Source organism: Epinephelus fuscoguttatus, linkage group LG24, assembly GCF_011397635.1.
Source record: "Epinephelus fuscoguttatus linkage group LG24, E.fuscoguttatus.final_Chr_v1".
Lineage (NCBI taxonomy): Eukaryota > Metazoa > Chordata > Actinopteri > Perciformes > Serranidae > Epinephelus > Epinephelus fuscoguttatus.
Window position 1 is genome coordinate 17,803,215 of NC_064775.1, and position 15,977 is coordinate 17,819,191.

General features: G+C 43.7%; 1 protein-coding gene and 1 long non-coding RNA gene across 2 annotated transcripts; one reads left to right on the top strand and one right to left on the bottom strand.

The window, feature by feature from the left end:
* Window positions 1-127: 127 nt before the first annotated feature.
* Window positions 128-15,665, bottom strand: obsl1a (obscurin like cytoskeletal adaptor 1a). Its single transcript, XM_049570269.1, has 25 exons — window positions 15,233-15,665; window positions 12,977-14,248; window positions 10,466-10,735; window positions 10,014-10,274; window positions 9,558-9,863; window positions 8,979-9,245; window positions 8,611-8,886; window positions 8,215-8,329; window positions 7,921-8,081; window positions 7,451-7,723; window positions 7,057-7,332; window positions 6,652-6,927; window positions 6,266-6,541; window positions 5,899-6,174; window positions 5,537-5,806; window positions 5,185-5,451; window positions 4,844-5,113; window positions 4,489-4,755; window positions 3,724-3,990; window positions 3,426-3,538; window positions 3,140-3,293; window positions 1,365-1,526; window positions 973-1,077; window positions 609-875; window positions 128-460 (listed from the first exon to the last, which is right to left on the bottom strand). The coding sequence occupies exons 2-25, from the start codon at window positions 14,157-14,159 to the stop codon at window positions 183-185; spliced, it is 6,636 nt and encodes a 2,211-aa protein (XP_049426226.1). The 5' UTR covers window positions 14,160-14,248; window positions 15,233-15,665; the 3' UTR covers window positions 128-182.
* LOC125885032 (uncharacterized) lies at window positions 3,191-9,678 on the top strand. The gene is made up of 3 exons (XR_007448783.1): window positions 3,191-3,320; window positions 8,192-8,379; window positions 9,562-9,678. It is a non-coding gene; the product is annotated as an uncharacterized LOC125885032 (long non-coding RNA).
* Window positions 15,666-15,977: the final 312 nt, after the last annotated feature.

Genomic DNA, 15,977 nt, shown 5'->3' on the forward strand with positions numbered 1-15,977 from the left:
AAAATGGGAACAAAAACAAAGGTATTTAAATTTACGTTCAGTGTAACTTCAGGACAGGGAAATGAAGGCTATCCAAACATCACAAATGGATGTTGGAAGGTTTTAGGTGATATGAGCAATTCCCATCATTGCAGTCAGCTGCTTTCTCTCTCTCAGAGTCACTTGCTTTCCTTTTTCTTCCTCTACTTCTCTGTCACTGTGAGCGTGGCACTGCTCTTGGCCTTGCCCATGGTGAACTTCACCACCCCGCTCATGTCCACGCTGGTGTTTTTCAGGGTGAGTTTGTGGACCGTCCCATGGTTTTCCAGGCGGACAGAGGGGCCCGACTGAAGGGTTGCTCCATTTAGAGTCCAAAGGGGGGGCTTGTCAATGGCGACAGACACCTCACACTTGAAGGAAGCTGGATCAGACTCCGTTACCTCAACATCCTCTAGCTCTGAGACCATTACAAGGGCTTGGGCTGCAGCAGCAAAGAAGTGAAGAAGTTGTGGTAAGAAAAACAAATTACATACCCATTACTGTTGCTAAAACCCACCATACCCAGCCACACTTGGTAGTTTTGTGAGCTGAAGTAGTTTAATTCACCTTCAGCTCTCCCCCCAACTTACCTTCCACCATCAGTTTGGCTTTGGATTTGTGCTCCCCAACCTCGATGCTGTAGGTGCCCTCATCCTCCACAGCCACCTGCTGGATCACCAGTTTGTGGCAGCAGCCATCAGCCAGGATCTCTACTCGATCTGAGCCAACCAGCTCCTCTTTGCCCTTGTACCAGGTGGCGCTGGAGTGAGGTGTGGAAACAGTACATTCAAGGATCACACGGTGTTTCTCCAGGGCCGTTCGATCTCGCAGGGGTTTTACAATGGACACGGGGAGTTCTGAAGTGAAAGGAAATGTTTTGAGGATTTGTATTGGAGATTGTTAAGCTATTTATGCCATAAAATGGAGATCTTCTAGAGGTAAAAACTGACATACCTTCTACCTCAAGGTATGCTGTAGATTCGACATCCCTGGCTACAAAGCGGATTTCCCCAGCATCCTCAGCTGTGACATTACACATCAGGAGGAAGTGTTTGGTCCCTGAAGGAGAACAACAGACTGTTTACATTACAGCTGGAGGCACCTGGTGGTTCAAGACACTTTATGTTGTTTTATCTTCTGCTGAATGTTTTGCTTCTTCTTATACAACTGTGCTCCCTGCGCCTTCCTGTGTTGCTATTTGCTATTTGCCCACCAGAGATCCTCCTACATTCTAGTGTCACTAGTTGAGTAGGAGCTCCTAATTATTGTTTCCTGTCACATTAAGTGATCAAGTGTATCAGAATCACTCTGTCCCATTAATGATTAATTCCTCCTTCTTTTATGACCTTCAGTGCGGATCTTGATGGTGCTGGTGGGCCGGATCCTGTGGCCGTCTTTGTACCACTCCCCAGTGACCTCCTCCAGAGAAACCTCACACATGAAGACAGCATTCTGGTCCTCCTGGATGTAAAGGTCCTCCAGATCATGCACTACCTCCAACTTGTGCTCTGTGAGATGAGTAAAGAGATTTAGACCAGCAATATCAGAAGACAAAAACATGAGCATGTTTGTCATTGTAACCTCTGAATGGAGATATATAAGCTCAACAGTGTTTCGGTATCTGCAAACAACACAACATAAAACTTCGAGTAGACATGAGATCATAAATTATAATGAAAATGTTCATTTCTAAATACTTAGTTGTTTGAAATTGTGTTCAATATAATTTTAGCTGTAAACAGTGGTGGTCCTAGCACATTTGGTGCCCTAGGCAAGCACAATGACCACATATTCAACAATATACATGAAACAGCCTTTATCATATCATAACCTTCTTTCATGTGAAAAACATATTTTTAAAAATAAGCAAAAACCCTGCTTGCTATATATGATACATCATAATTCCCTCTCTAATATCTATTTTAAAGTGCTGTGAAAATATGAACACATTTCTCCTTCAAACAGCTTCATTTATTCAAATTTCTCACTAAAAGCTACATTTTACAAGATTACATTGAACACCTCGTGAGAACGTTATAAATTACCTTATAGAACTTGAACGCTTCACAATGTAAATCAGTGCAACCGTGGTTAGCTGCTTGTTGTGACCACTGGCTGCTTGGAGGCAACGATAATTATCTGCTAACAGCTAACGGCCAAAAGCTAACAGCTAACTGCTAACTAGCTAACTAAACTAGCTCTCCTCGTGCTGATTTCGAGACGGATATTTTTTGTTTTTTTTCTCATGTTCATTCTTTCCAAATATGCTCCTCTCAGTAGTGTAGAGGTAGTTGAGTGGGCACCAGAGAGTTGCTTTGACAAGATGGCGATAGCCTACAGCGTGTTACCGGGTTCAGGTGAGACCCCAGAGAGCAGGTAAAGTGTAAGGAGCTGGAAACCCAGAAAAAAGGCCTCTCCATTCTTTACTAGGCTTTGTTGTTATGTTGTTGTGGCCTTATGTTATATTTTAAATTAATAGTAGTAATAGTATTAGTAAAAAACAGTACAAGATAAAGATTTGCATTTTGTTTCTTCTAACTTATTAATGTTAGTGAGTCTGCCATTTTGTAGTGCTGTACTAATGATCAGTGGTAATCATGGATTGGACTCTTTGGCAGGCCATATGTTTGACACCCCTGTTATACATTGAGAAAGATTGCTTTGGCTGGTGGGCAATGCTTGGTTTTGGCTTGGCTGTTTTAAATATTTTTCATAACTTTCTCATACAGCTAAACACAGCACTAAAATATGTTTCTGAAAACATTTGAGTCAAGAAATAGGCGATGCAGTAACAGAATCTTGATTCATATTTGATCAGCACTGCCTAGTTTGACCATTTGACTGCAGTTCGCATCAGTGATTGATAACGTTGACAGCTGGGTAAGAGTCTCCTCAGCTCTGACTGGTTGTTTTTGTTCAGACAGATGGATTATTGCCACTAGAAGCACTAAGAAGAGGAGGAGGAACATGATCTCTATTTTTTTTTTTTTTTTTTACATAGTATGTGTCTCATGTACAAATGTCAGGACATAGTGACAGTCTTAGCAGATATGACAAAAACTTATGTTATAAAAGTTATCGACTACAGCTTTAATGTGATGTGTTTTGTAGCAGCCCTTACCATAAACCTCCAGCGAACAGGAAGTGTTGATTTCCCCTGTGTCACATGTGTAGGTGCCAGAGTCAGCACAGGCGCACTCCATGATCTGACAGAACTTCTTCCGGCCCATGGAGTAGATCCGACAGTTTTTCCCTGGCTTCAGCTCCTTCCCGTTCTGACTCACAGAAGCAAAGGGACAGAGGTACTCCTCATGAGTCTAAAATCTGTTGTTATCACATCCTGCATTTTTCTACAATAACGCAAAACATAGTCAAGATCACTGAGAGCATTTATTGATTTGTTTTACCTTAAGCCATCTGACATCGATGTTTTGTCTGGAGAATTCACACTCCAGAGTGACTGGAAATTCCTCCTCCACACGGACATCCTCCAGCGCTTTTAGGATAGACACTGGAGTCTCTGCAAATTTAAGAAATCTAATCAATGAGTCAGTGAACCAACAAGTTAACCTTACTCATGTGGTAATATTCTTATCTATACAATAACTTTAAATATATTTAGTTTCATTCTCTGTAGAATAGTTTTACACTGCAAAATCAAGAACTACCGACACTTAATAAGGTAGTTCAAAAGCCAGTATTTACCATTGACAGTGAGCCTGGCAGTGGTGCGCACCCCTTCGGCTGAGAAGACGATAGTACCCGTGTCCTCCAGGGTGAGGTTGGACAGGGTGAGGCCATGGATTAGCCCATTTGTGCTGACCCGCCACTGATTGTTTGGTTTTACCCGGATGCCATCCTTCTGCCAGATTCCCTCCACATCTGTGTGGGACAGCTCCACCTCAAAGGAGGCAGTCTCTCGTTCAAAGGTTTCTTGGTCGGTAAGGCCTTTACGGATGGAGATGTTACGGGCTGATTTGGAAGAGATGAAGGAGAGGAATGTAGTGAGAGGAGTGTTTTATAAATACATACAATAATGTACTTCTTTTTAGTACATTGAATCTCACAATTGCATTTTAAACATAATCACTCATCTTTAAGGCATAGCTAACACTTTCACTGTACATTAAAAGAACACTGTGTTTCAAGGACAACAAAAGGTGCTTTAAATATAGACCCAGCTCAGTTTATTTCATCAGAAAAATAACACCTGCAGCTCTGTGGTCCATTGTCACAGTGTCGTTCAGCATGGCTGTGTTTCAAAAATGTTTTCACACGTACAGGTCGAGTCCTTCTATTCTAAGTATCTTTTTTTGCAATGTGACATCCTGTGAAAACCACCTACAGTATGTACTGTTCTTTGGTTACGCAGAACTCATCTGTGTCAAATTACTATTTCACAAAGTATATCTCTTTGTATCTGAACACCTCTGGCAACATGTCACCCACACCCCACCTCAAACCACTTACGTTCTACGTTGAGCTTGACCTGTGTCCGGTCATGCAGAGTCTCGCAGCGATAGGTTCCCCGGTCTGACAGAGTCAGATTTTGGATGGTCAGGCTGCGTTTACAGCCGTTCTGGGTCAGCGTGTGTCTGGGACCGGGCTGGATGACCACCCCTTGCCTCATCCACTGGACCTCTCCTGTCTCAATACTGATCTCTGTCTCCAAGGTTGCTTTGCCAAACTCCTCCGCCATGACAGCCTCCATTTTCTTGACAAACATGACCTGAGCCTCTGAGGAGAGATAGAAATAAAGGTTACAACGAACTGCTGGTAATTCCGGTAATACACCATATCCTGTCTATGCATTAAATGGTCTTACCCTGAACTTTGAGGCTGGCTTTGCTTCTTTGTCCCTCTGCCTCTGCTATAATCCTCGAGCAGTCCAATATCTCGCATTTCTTGATCACCAACGTGTGGCACAGGCCATTCTGGTTTGTCTGGAAACGATCACCCAGGGTGATAGGCTCATTGTCCATGAGCCAGACCAACTGGACATCATCAGGAGAAACCACACACTTGAAGGTGGCGTCTTCTCCTTCCAGCACAGTGGTGTTGTGGAGCTCTGTGAGGAACTCCACCACTCGAGGCACTGAAGAGACATAAGAAAATTAGTGAACCTGCTAACTTACGTATGAAAAGACTGAATACAGGCATACTTACTTTCTACCCTCAGCACTGCCGCAGTCCGGTCATCTCTGGACTCACAGGCGTACTCCCCAGCATCCTCTTTAGTTAAACGGTGGATGGTCAAGCTTCGCTCAACTCCATCTGCCCGAATTGAGAACCTCCTGCTTGGAACCAACTCCACGCCATTCTTTAGCCACTGGACATCTGCTTTTGGCTTGCACACCTCACAGCGAAGGGTCACCATACCGTCAGCATGTGCTACAGTGTCTCGGAGCGGCCTCACAAACTTGATTCTCATTTCTGACACACACAAAAAGTTTAGTCAAATCTGAAATTTTCTACAATTTTATCGTATGACAAGATGAAGCTGAAACTGAAATTTCACCTTTCACCAGCAAGCTGAAGTGGATCTGGTCGGTGTTGACATCGCAAGTATACTCGCCAGCATCAGAGCGCCTCAAAGGCTCGATGGTAAGGGTGCACTTGTGGCCCTCCACGAGTGCTCGGGTACGTTCACCTTCAACAGGCGTCCAGTCTTTCAGCCAACGCACGTGAGCACTTTCCTTAGACACGTAGCTCGTCAAGGTCACGCTCTCTGCTTCGTAACCCGTCACGACAATGTCTTCCTCCTTGTTCACAAATATAACTGGAGGCTCTTTGATGAGAAAGAAAATAGAGCCAAATGTTCAGTAATGTTGCGATTATATTGATAATAATAACTCTTGAGACATCGTTGTGTGCTTTTACCTTCAATCCTGACAATGGTCATCATCTTATCGTCCACAGCGTCACATACGTACTTCCCAGAATCTGAGGGCTGGATAGCTGAGATGGTAATTTTCCTTAGAGTGCCGTTGCTCTCAATATAGGTTCGGGAGTCACAGGTAAGCAGCCTATCGTTGCAGTACCACTGGACAGGGGCGTTGGCACGGGACACTTCACAGGCCAGGATCAATTCATCCCCTGCCACCATTTCCTGGTAGTCAGGGTCACTTGAGTTGCCCACGATTTTCACTGGAGGCTCTATAGCCAAGGGGAAGAGATGGATGATTTATGTAAGGAACAGTTTTTAAACAAAATCTTTTATTTAATTAAATTCACTAAATAAACGTACCTTCTACCAAAACCTGGAAGCTGATACTGTCATCTCCAACATCCAGGAAGTACTCTCCTGAGTCTCTGAGTTCAGCGTTTAGTATTACCAATGAGTGGAAAGCACCTTCTTCTTCTTCACAAAACCTTTCATCGCCTTTAATACGACAGTTATCCTTGTACCATTTGGCGACGGCGTTGGCTCTGGAGAGCTCACACTCGAGCACAATGTCATCAGAAATCAGGGATTTAAGATTTGTCTTAATCTCTGACTTTCTTAGGATCTTGACCGGAGGCTCTGATGATGTAGAATTACATATTGGCACTCAATATAGCATTATAGTAGTCTTTAAAATTACATTTTGGGACAGAAATCATCTCCAAAGCTAACCTGACTTTGCCTCTTACCTGAAACTTCGACCTGGAAATCAATTTTATCATCAACAGCATCACAGGTGTATTTCCCAGAATCCTGTGGTTTGGGAGAGTGAATAGTCAGACGGTGGATGAGCCCGTCCTCTGTGATGGTGACATTACTGCTCTCCTGTATTTCTCTGCCATTTAGCCACCACTTGACTTCTGCACTTGGCCGGGACACCTCAACCTCCAGCACGACTGGTTTGCCGGCAACACTCTCCACTTTGTCAGGCATGTTTTCGGGCAGAGTAAGCATTACTGGTGGCTCTAAACGAATAAAGTCAACAAAGATGATAGAGTCATTAATGGTAGAAATGCTAATGAATATATATATACATTTATTGAGTATCCATTTATCAGGATGCTAAATAGTTACCCTCACGTCCTCATTCTTACCTTCAACAGTGACCAGGAAGGCCACCGAGTCATCTTCAGTGTCACATACATACTCCCCTGTATCGTCCACAGTGGTCATGGGTATTACCAGCCGGCGGTGAGCCCCATCCACCTCCAGGATCAAGTTCAGACTCTCATCTACCTCCAGGCCATCTTTGTACCACCTAACAGGTGCATCTGTCTTGGAGATCTCACAGCTGAGCTCCAGTCTCTCGGAGGCCAAATGGGTCAATTCCAGCTCTGATTCACTGGGGGAAACTATTCTTACCAGTGGCTCTGGTGCAGAAGGAAGACAGTTAAATGTAACCCTTTTGTGTACTTATGAAATTCCACAGATTTGTATTGAATGTATGATACAATCAAAAGTGCACACTAAGGGAAATTTCAGTCTTACCCTTGACAGTAAGCTGGAAAAAGACAGAGTCTCCATCTGTTTCGCAGACATACTCTCCGCCATCCTCCACCGAGCCGCTGCGGATGGTCAGCCTCCTGTAAGGACCCTCAGATATAAGCTGGAGGTTGTTGCTTTCATCCACCTCCTGGCCGTCCTTAAACCACCGCACCTTCCCAGTGGAGCGAGACAACTCACACTGCAGGTTGATCTCCTCTGAGATATAACTCTCCATCACAACATCATCCTTCGGCTCCACGATCATCACAGGAGGCTCTGTGTTTGTAGTTAGGAGAAGCAGATCAGATTTGTAACGTAGCTAATGTGTGTGTGTGTGTGTGTGTGTGTGTGTGTGTGTGTGTGTGTGTGTGTGTGTGTGTGAAATCTTGTCTCTTAAATTCAATGAATCAACAGAGACTGGATGTGTCTTGAGATATTTCTCAGACCAACAGCAGTTGGAAAGGTTCCTGTACCTCTGACATTGACAGTGAACTCCATGCTATTGTTTCCTGCCTGGCAGGTGTAGCTGCCAGCATCTGAGGTTTCTGCAGAACGGATGATCAGCCTCCTCATGGTTCCCTCTGCCTGCAGAGTGATGTTGTCAGTGGGCTTGATCTCACATCCATCCTTGTACCTGGGACACAAGTCACACACAGACAACTCACAAACTCAAAACAAGGCAACAAAACTCAAAACTTCCAGTTAATTATTTGTATAATTATTTATTTTTGTTTTTTCTAACAGGAATTCATTTCTCATCGTCTTACCACACGACTTCGGCATCATCTGCGGAGACATGGCAGAGCAGCACCACGGGGTCCAGCTCCATGCTGCTCTTATGGAGCTCCTCCTCTGGGACCGGCTTGAACTCCACAGAAGGACCTGAAACAACAGGAGGAGGGAAGAGTGGATGTCAGCAGCTGGAACACAAGGTACTAGAGCATGCCTTCTTAAGATATGAAGTATTCCTACTGCAATGTGGCTAAATCATAAACCAGACTAGAGCAAAAGGTCACAATTTCATATTGTTTATTAAATTTATAATGATGTAAAAATTTGAAAAGCACATTTGAGAAGTTGGAAATAGCAAATGTGTGACTAAAACTGAGTTTTTAAGTATATAATGACACCTTAACTTTATCAGCTTTTCAAAAACCTTTTACCTGCAATGTCCACGTTGAATGTGATGACATCCCCTTTTGATTCACATGTATAAACTCCAGAGTGAGATGCATCAGCTGATTGAATCACAATCCTCCTCATGTTCCCATCTGATTGGATGTTGAGGCCGTCTGTCACCTGGAGCTCCTTGCTGTCTTTGAACCAGGATACATTTGCGAAGGGGTGGGAGACTTCACAGTAAAGCACAATGGGGTCACCAGTGGTCACCTTCTTATTACTGTCTAAGTCTGACAGAGGACTGAATTTCACCACAGCAGCTGCAAAGAAATAAGCATAAAGAAATTAACAAATGAAGAAATGCGTCTGTCACGTGCTAAACTTAACAAAAACAACAGATTGTTACACTTACGTGTGACCTTGAGCACAGCTGAATCTCGGACCCCATTGGCTATGAACGTGACCTCTGCTGTGTCATCTGTGGCGCGAATGTCACGGATAACTAATGAGTGCCGTGTTTGAGACTGTGTTATTGAAAATCGTTCGCCATGCTGCAGCTGAGCGCTATTCAGGAACCAGGTTCCAACCATCGGGGCAGACAGTTCGATGGCGAACTGAGCGTATTCTCCCTCCACAACCTCACAGCCTTTAAGCCGACTGCAGATCTTTGGCCCAGGAACTGAGGAAAATGGAACAAAGTAGAATTACAAATCAACAAAAAACTCAGTGAACTTTATATCATTGCACAAACACACCCAAACAAATCACATGAACCAAACAAAAATAGCTGGGATCCCTCAGTAGAGTCTTTAACAGAAGTTGCGTGAACCAGATATTCCCGTCATGAACTTCATTGTTTAAAGAATGTTGGAAAAATCTGAAGGCCCCTGTCTCGTTAGTGGTCTTGAAAGACTGTCTTGATGTCCTGATGCAGATATGTCAATAATTGGACATTTAAAACCTAATTCTCGACATTATGATCCCTCCTCACCCAGATGGACTGCTTTGGGAAACTCCATATGGCCACTTCGCCCATACTTGTTGACGCAGCAGACACGGAACCGGTAGTTGCCCTCGCACGGCACGCTGTCGCCGCCAACCTCAGCTGACGTGGCGGTCTCCGAGGTGAAACACTTCTGCCACTCTTGGGAGCCCACTTCCTGTCTCTCCACAACAAAGATGGATCTGGTGGAGGTCTGGCTGTTGGGGGCGGGAACCCAGGTGAGCAAGGCGCTGTTGGGTCGATCAACATCCATTTTGATTCCCACGGGGCAGATAGGTGGACAATGTCTTGTGGCTAAAAGAGGGAAAAAACAAAGAGTACAATGGGTATGAAAATTTTAAAGTTTTAAAATTAAAAGAACTAGAACTCAAAGCTTAAGATATTTTGCAAACCAATTCTGGAAACTGCAAAACAAACATGCAGGTTAGTTTTTCCTAAATGTACCTTTAACCTTGAGACGCGATGACGTCTTGGATCGTCCCGCCACAAAGGTCACAACCCCTGAGTCGTGATGGGCCACGTTGACAAAGACTAGAATGTGAGTTTTGCCGAAAGACTTCAGGATCGTTTGGTGAGTTTCGTGTAGCTTCAAACCGTCTTTGAACCAGTGGATCTCCATGTCGTCGTTCTCCACCTCCACGCAGAACGCAGCATTTTCACCCTCCAGGACCTCCAGCTTCCGGGGAAGTTTGCGAACAATAGCACCTGTAAGTAGACAAATTTTATTTATGTTCATTGGTATTGTACAACAAGTTTTTTAGCTAAACTTTCTGCTCCAGTTAGTATGAATCTCTGTCGCAAATCCAAAGATGGTGTACATTAAAACTGCTGCCGTTAATCTATAAATTAAAAAAGTTAAAAAAAGTATTAAAAGTATTAAAGTATTAAAAAAGTACCTTTAACTGAAAGCTCTGCGATACTCTTGGCCCCATCTGGCATCTCACAGAGATACACCCCATCGTCGTCCGTTCCAACATCACGGATGGTCAGTCTTCGTGTAGCTCCTTTCTGCTCCATCCCATATTTACTGCTGGGCATCAGCCGCTGGTCCTCCAGGTACCAGGCAGATGGGAGCGACTCATCGGGCACCTCACACTCCAGCACGGCGACATCCCTTTCCTTCACCTCTACGTCTCTTAATGGACGCCTGAACCGCACAGCTGGGCCTGGAGAACAAGGGAAATAGGTAAGTGCTTTAACTTAACATAAAGTGCAGATTTGAGATGGTTACTGTGACAGTACTGACATGAGGAGCTTACAGTGTTCAGTCATGGCTGAAACTGACAAAAATAGATGTATACAAAGATTTATAGGGATTATAAAAACACAATGAAAAGCGGTTTTGCAGTGTCACATAATTTCATTGTTGTACAAACTTATTACTAGTTAGCTGGAATCTGTCATGTCACCACTGAATGATTTTAAGCCCTGCTCAGTTGCTGTAAAGCCACTCCACATTATCTGTACATTATGGACTGGCATGTTGACCCCAAGACTAAACTGACACTTATGATAGAGGCAGCTGGCATTGTGCAGAACTGTGCATATGAAAAGGCATGTGACCCTGAGAATTATCTGCCCATTATGAAGGGATTAGGATAACATAATTAGCCACTTTAAAAGGTGATGCCATGCATTTCAACAATGCACATGAAGCAATTAGCCTGCACAAGTGCGACTTGTGGTTGGGATGCATCAGTGACACCATAGCAGAGGTTACAGGGACAGTATTTCTTCAGTCTGATTGAAATCGAACTGAACTTTTACATCGAAGCATAAGTGATCTAATAAGATGTGCGTTTACATGTCCCAAAGCATTTAATCAGAATGTAACCTTTTTTGGCTTGTGCAAAGTGGTTTGGCCTGCTGTGAAGTGTCTAATCTGCTGAAATATAACAGACCAGTTTTTTCCAACCTTATTGAGTAAATTCAGTTCATTCAGTACATAAAGTAAAGACAGAGAGCAACCCAGGTTATTTTCTGTAGCTATAAGTTACAGATGTTCCTTAAATTTCTCATATACGGTCAACTTCTACTGGTACTAATAGACAATTGTTATATTCAGCGACTTCAAAATTTAGCTTCTAGCAACAACATCACATAAGGTTACTGTTTCAGAATCAAAGAATACATTTATTAATTAGAGCACTCAAATAAGAGGAGTGCTAGCAGAGAGCTAAATATTTTAAAAATTTGTTAATAATTCACTGTCAAAATTGGCAGAGGGAGGAGCGTAGAAACGGCTGTTACACGTTGGGTGTGGCGCACACTTCCCTCATGTCACCAGATGTTACCCTCACATCTGACAGACATGCGCAGAAAGACAATATTTATTCCTACCAGAGAGGGATGATTGGATTAGCATTTACATTGTTATGAGGCACTAATATTTTCCCATTTAACAGATTATCAAAGGTTTACACCACCATTCTTCAACACCGTCAACAGTTCCTCCCGATCTGGCTATCGAGGTGGTTACATGAAGGTCAAAGGTCAAAGGTCAAATTTATTTATATAGCACATTTAAAACAACCGAGGTTTGCCAAAGTGCTGTACAATCTAGAAAGCACTAAAGTATTAAAATACAACTATAGAAATAGAAAAATACAGTATTAGAGCACACAAGAGTAACAATAGAAAACAAAATAAAGTGCACAATAGGCACAAAATTCAATAAAAACATTCCATACATCGGCAATGTTTGGCTCAACATGCGTCAAATGCTAACGAGAAAAGATGGGTCTTCAGCAATGACTTAAATATCTCAAGAGTCTGGGTAGATCTAATATACAGTGGTAAGCTGTTCCACAATTTTGGGGCAGCCAACGCGAAGGCTCGGTCGCCTTTAGTTTTGAGCCTAGATATCGGGACATCTAGAAGCAACTCATTTGATGACCTCAGAGCTCTAGCTGGTGTGTGAACATGGATGAGTTCAACTAAGTACTGGGGGGCCAGACCATTCAATATCTTAAAAACAAACATCAAAATCTTAAAATCAATCCTGCAGCGGACAGGAAGCCAATGCAAAGAGGCCAGAACCGGTGTGATATGGTCACGTTTTTTCGTGCTGGTCAAAAGGCGCATTTATTCGGTTTGGGCTATTATTCTGATTATTAATGGAATATTAGGGTCCATGTATTAGTAGTTTCTTTAAAATATTCACCAACAATGACAAGAATGACACTGGCACAGAATCCCTTGAAATTCATTGTGTTATTTGCTCTCTGTTGTTGTTTGGAATGATGAAGACTGTGCCTTGGATTTTTTAATAGTTAATTGTATTTGCATTGGTTTTCCATCTAGCGAATGCAATGGCACTTTGAACAACGATATAGACCATTTTACATTTGGAAATATGTGTGTTCAGCCAGTTGGAATTGCAGGCAAAGCAGGGAGCTATCTCCTACCTTTGACGGACAGGTGGACAGCGCTGAGGGTGTTTCCAAGAGCGTTTGATGCTGCACACACATAGAGTCCTGTATCTTGCACTTTACAGTACAGAACCTTCAGCGTGTAGTAACCCTCTCTGTCCTCAAATATCAGATGACGCCTCCCAGGCTCTATGGGAACCCCGTCTTTCTTCCAGATAATCTCTGGCTTAGGCTTCCCGGTCACAAAGCAGCGGAACTTGGCGTGCTTCCCCTCTGCCACTGCAAACTTCTTGGCTTTAGACATGTTGACAGACTGCTCCTCGATGACCCTTGCCAAACTGAGCCTCCCGCCCCTGTGCTTCGGCGACCACTGGCTGTTAGAATGACTGTTTGAAGACATTTTACTCTCCTCCCGTTCCGGTACAGGCTCAACAAGAAGGACAGCACCAGCCAAGGCCTCACCGTGGCAGTTGACAGCCCTGCAGGTGTAGACGCCTTTGTCTGGCATGCGCGTCCTGTAGATCTTGAGCTGGAACCAGCCGCCATCTTGATTGCTCACACTGAAGTGCGCACTTTCGAAGATGTTGTTCAGCTTCTTCCCGTCTTTCTCCCACATCACCTCAGGCAGAGGAGTGCCCCAGAGTTTGCAGGAGAAGGCGGCATCTTCTCCCCGATCCACGCGCAGAGAGAGAGGCTTGATGAGGAATCGTGGTTTATCATCAGACGTTAAATCTACCTCCTCTTGTTTTTCATGAAACTTCCCTTTGTGCTCTCCATTTAGCCCCTCTCCATTTTCTCTCCTGTGTTCACCATTGTTTACTGTGCAGTAGCCATTCTGGTGTCCTTCAAATTCTCCATTTTCTTTCCATGTTTGCTGCACGCCGTTGACCCCTAATTGCCCACCTTCCTGTGGCTGGGCCTCTCCTTCCACTTTGAGGGAGGCTGCTGCGTAGGTTTCACCTACACTATTTCTGGCCTTGCAGATATACTGGCCAGCATCCTGCAGAGTCACTCCAGTGATGGTCAGCAGGTAAGCTTTTCCCTCCTCAGAGAGCTTATAGCGTCCCTCAGACACGATCTGGACATTTTTACGCTCCCAGATCACATCAGGACGAGGGACCCCACCGATTTGGCACCTCAGTATGGCGTCTGTGCCACACTGTGCCACCACAGGGCGTGGGTAGCCCAAAACACGAGGAGCGCCTCCAAAAATATCCATGACGAAGTCACCCTCACTGTGGTTGGTATGTAGAATTTTCTTTGTTCCTGGATCACCTCGATTAGAACCTCTTATCTTTGATGAAGGAGCTGTAAGATGAAGAAAATATGTATTTGATTAGGGAATCTAAACAGATAAAAAATTTGCAGAACGTGCTCAGACCTCTCGCCTTGACACACACCCAAAGTCCCATCCAAACACAAAATGGAGAGTTTTCTTGCTTTGACTGTAGTGACTTATTGTCCTCAGTGTCCTTATTGTCAAATTCAAAATATTTTTAAAAGAAAACCTTGAAAGACAAATGGAAGGACTATATTATGATCAGAAATCTGATTTGAATGATTTAACGCAGAGAGAAGTGTATTACCGTGTTTCAGATATTCATAATACTTTACAAAGTTACCAAGGCTTAACTGAACATGTTTGGCAAGGTGTTTATCACATGCTTGGTGGTTTAGTAAAGTAGGATTTGAGCAAACGTAAACCACTCTGTGTCGTCTCTCAGCTGGTGCTGTAGCTCATTGAGGAGTGTATTTATAAAGTAGTCCGTCCAAAAAAAGACACCGGAGACCATGTGTCACATAGCACACAAACTGCAGTCTGCACCCACTAAGACAAAACTTACCCATTGGTTTATGTATGTGTGGAGCATAAATGTTAGCTGTATATTCCTGATAGATTATCTTTGTATTGTTGTCATTGACTATTTAAAGCTGAATTCATCTCTCTTGATAAGGGTCTCTCTCATTTGACTAATTTGATTCCCTCATGTTGTCACCATCTTTCATTTGGCATTATCCGTCCCTGCTATATGACGCACCACACTCTACCCATCACCATCTGATGCACATCATCTAAACAGCATGGATCATGTAGTCATGTGCTCATGTCTTGGCTAGGAAATAGCTCTTTGGGTAGCATGTCTGATATTTCACAATTCTCATAATCAGTTAAAACATGAGACAGGCTCAGCTACTCATGGATAGAAATGAATCTACTTAAGCAGGCCTGAATGTCGAGAAGAAGAGGCAAGCGAGACATGAGACAGGAAACTGAACAAAGGATAAACTTACCACTATTTGAGTCACGTCGTTAAAGCATTCTGTCCATGATGTCAAGTTTACTTTAAAAATATGTCCTCGCAAAGTTCAGTCCAACATCAGTGAACACATAAAAGCTTTGGCTCGTCTTTAGATTATTCCTTGATTGGTAGAAATGGCAGATAATCTTTTTGTTGCTCTGTTGCGATGCCCTGTAAAACTCTAAAGCTCTTGTTCCTCTTCTCTTTGTTTGTTTGTGGATCCTGGCTCACATTTGACACACCTCCTGGTCACTGAGAGTCGTAAAAAGTAAGAAAAATTAATCTTCCATTCACACTTTGAGGCTTTTAGTCGCAGGTGTCATGTCTTGGTTGCGTCCCCTCGGTTTGGTGCAAGGTTGCAGGTGGCAGAGAGGAATATGACCACAGTCTTTCAACCAAGTGCTTGGTGTCTGCATTAGCTCTGATACTGTCATTGTCCAACAGCTAAAGAGTGAGAGAGAGAGTTGGAATGGGGGGGGGGGGGGGGGGGGGGGCATTAAATGCTTTTGCAGCTGCTGCCACTGCGAGCCACCACCTAAAAATACCAGCAGCTTCAATGACAGTAGGCCAGATAAAGTTAGGCTGTCCATTCACTGAGCGTGGCTCACTAAAGATAGAGGGGAGGCTGAGCTCTGCCATGGATCACTCAGCTCAACAGATATCCCGAATTAAACCTCAGAAGAGAAAGGACACCCCACCTGCTGGAGCTCCTTCAGTCATGAGTCATGCTGACCCAT

Excerpts from the sequence above, each read along its gene's own strand:
- obsl1a (XM_049570269.1), bottom strand. The coding sequence starts at position 14,159 with ATGGATATTTTTGGAGGCGCTCCTCGTGTTTTGGGCTACCCACGCCCT. Across the intron at positions 9,246-9,557 it reads TCCCAAAGCAGTCCATCTGG|TTCCTGGGCCAAAGATCTGC; the intron begins GTGAGGAGGGAT and ends CATTTTCCTCAG. Across the intron at positions 6,542-6,651 it reads TTTCCAGGTCGAAGTTTCAG|AGCCTCCGGTCAAGATCCTA; the intron begins GTAAGAGGCAAA and ends CTACATCATCAG.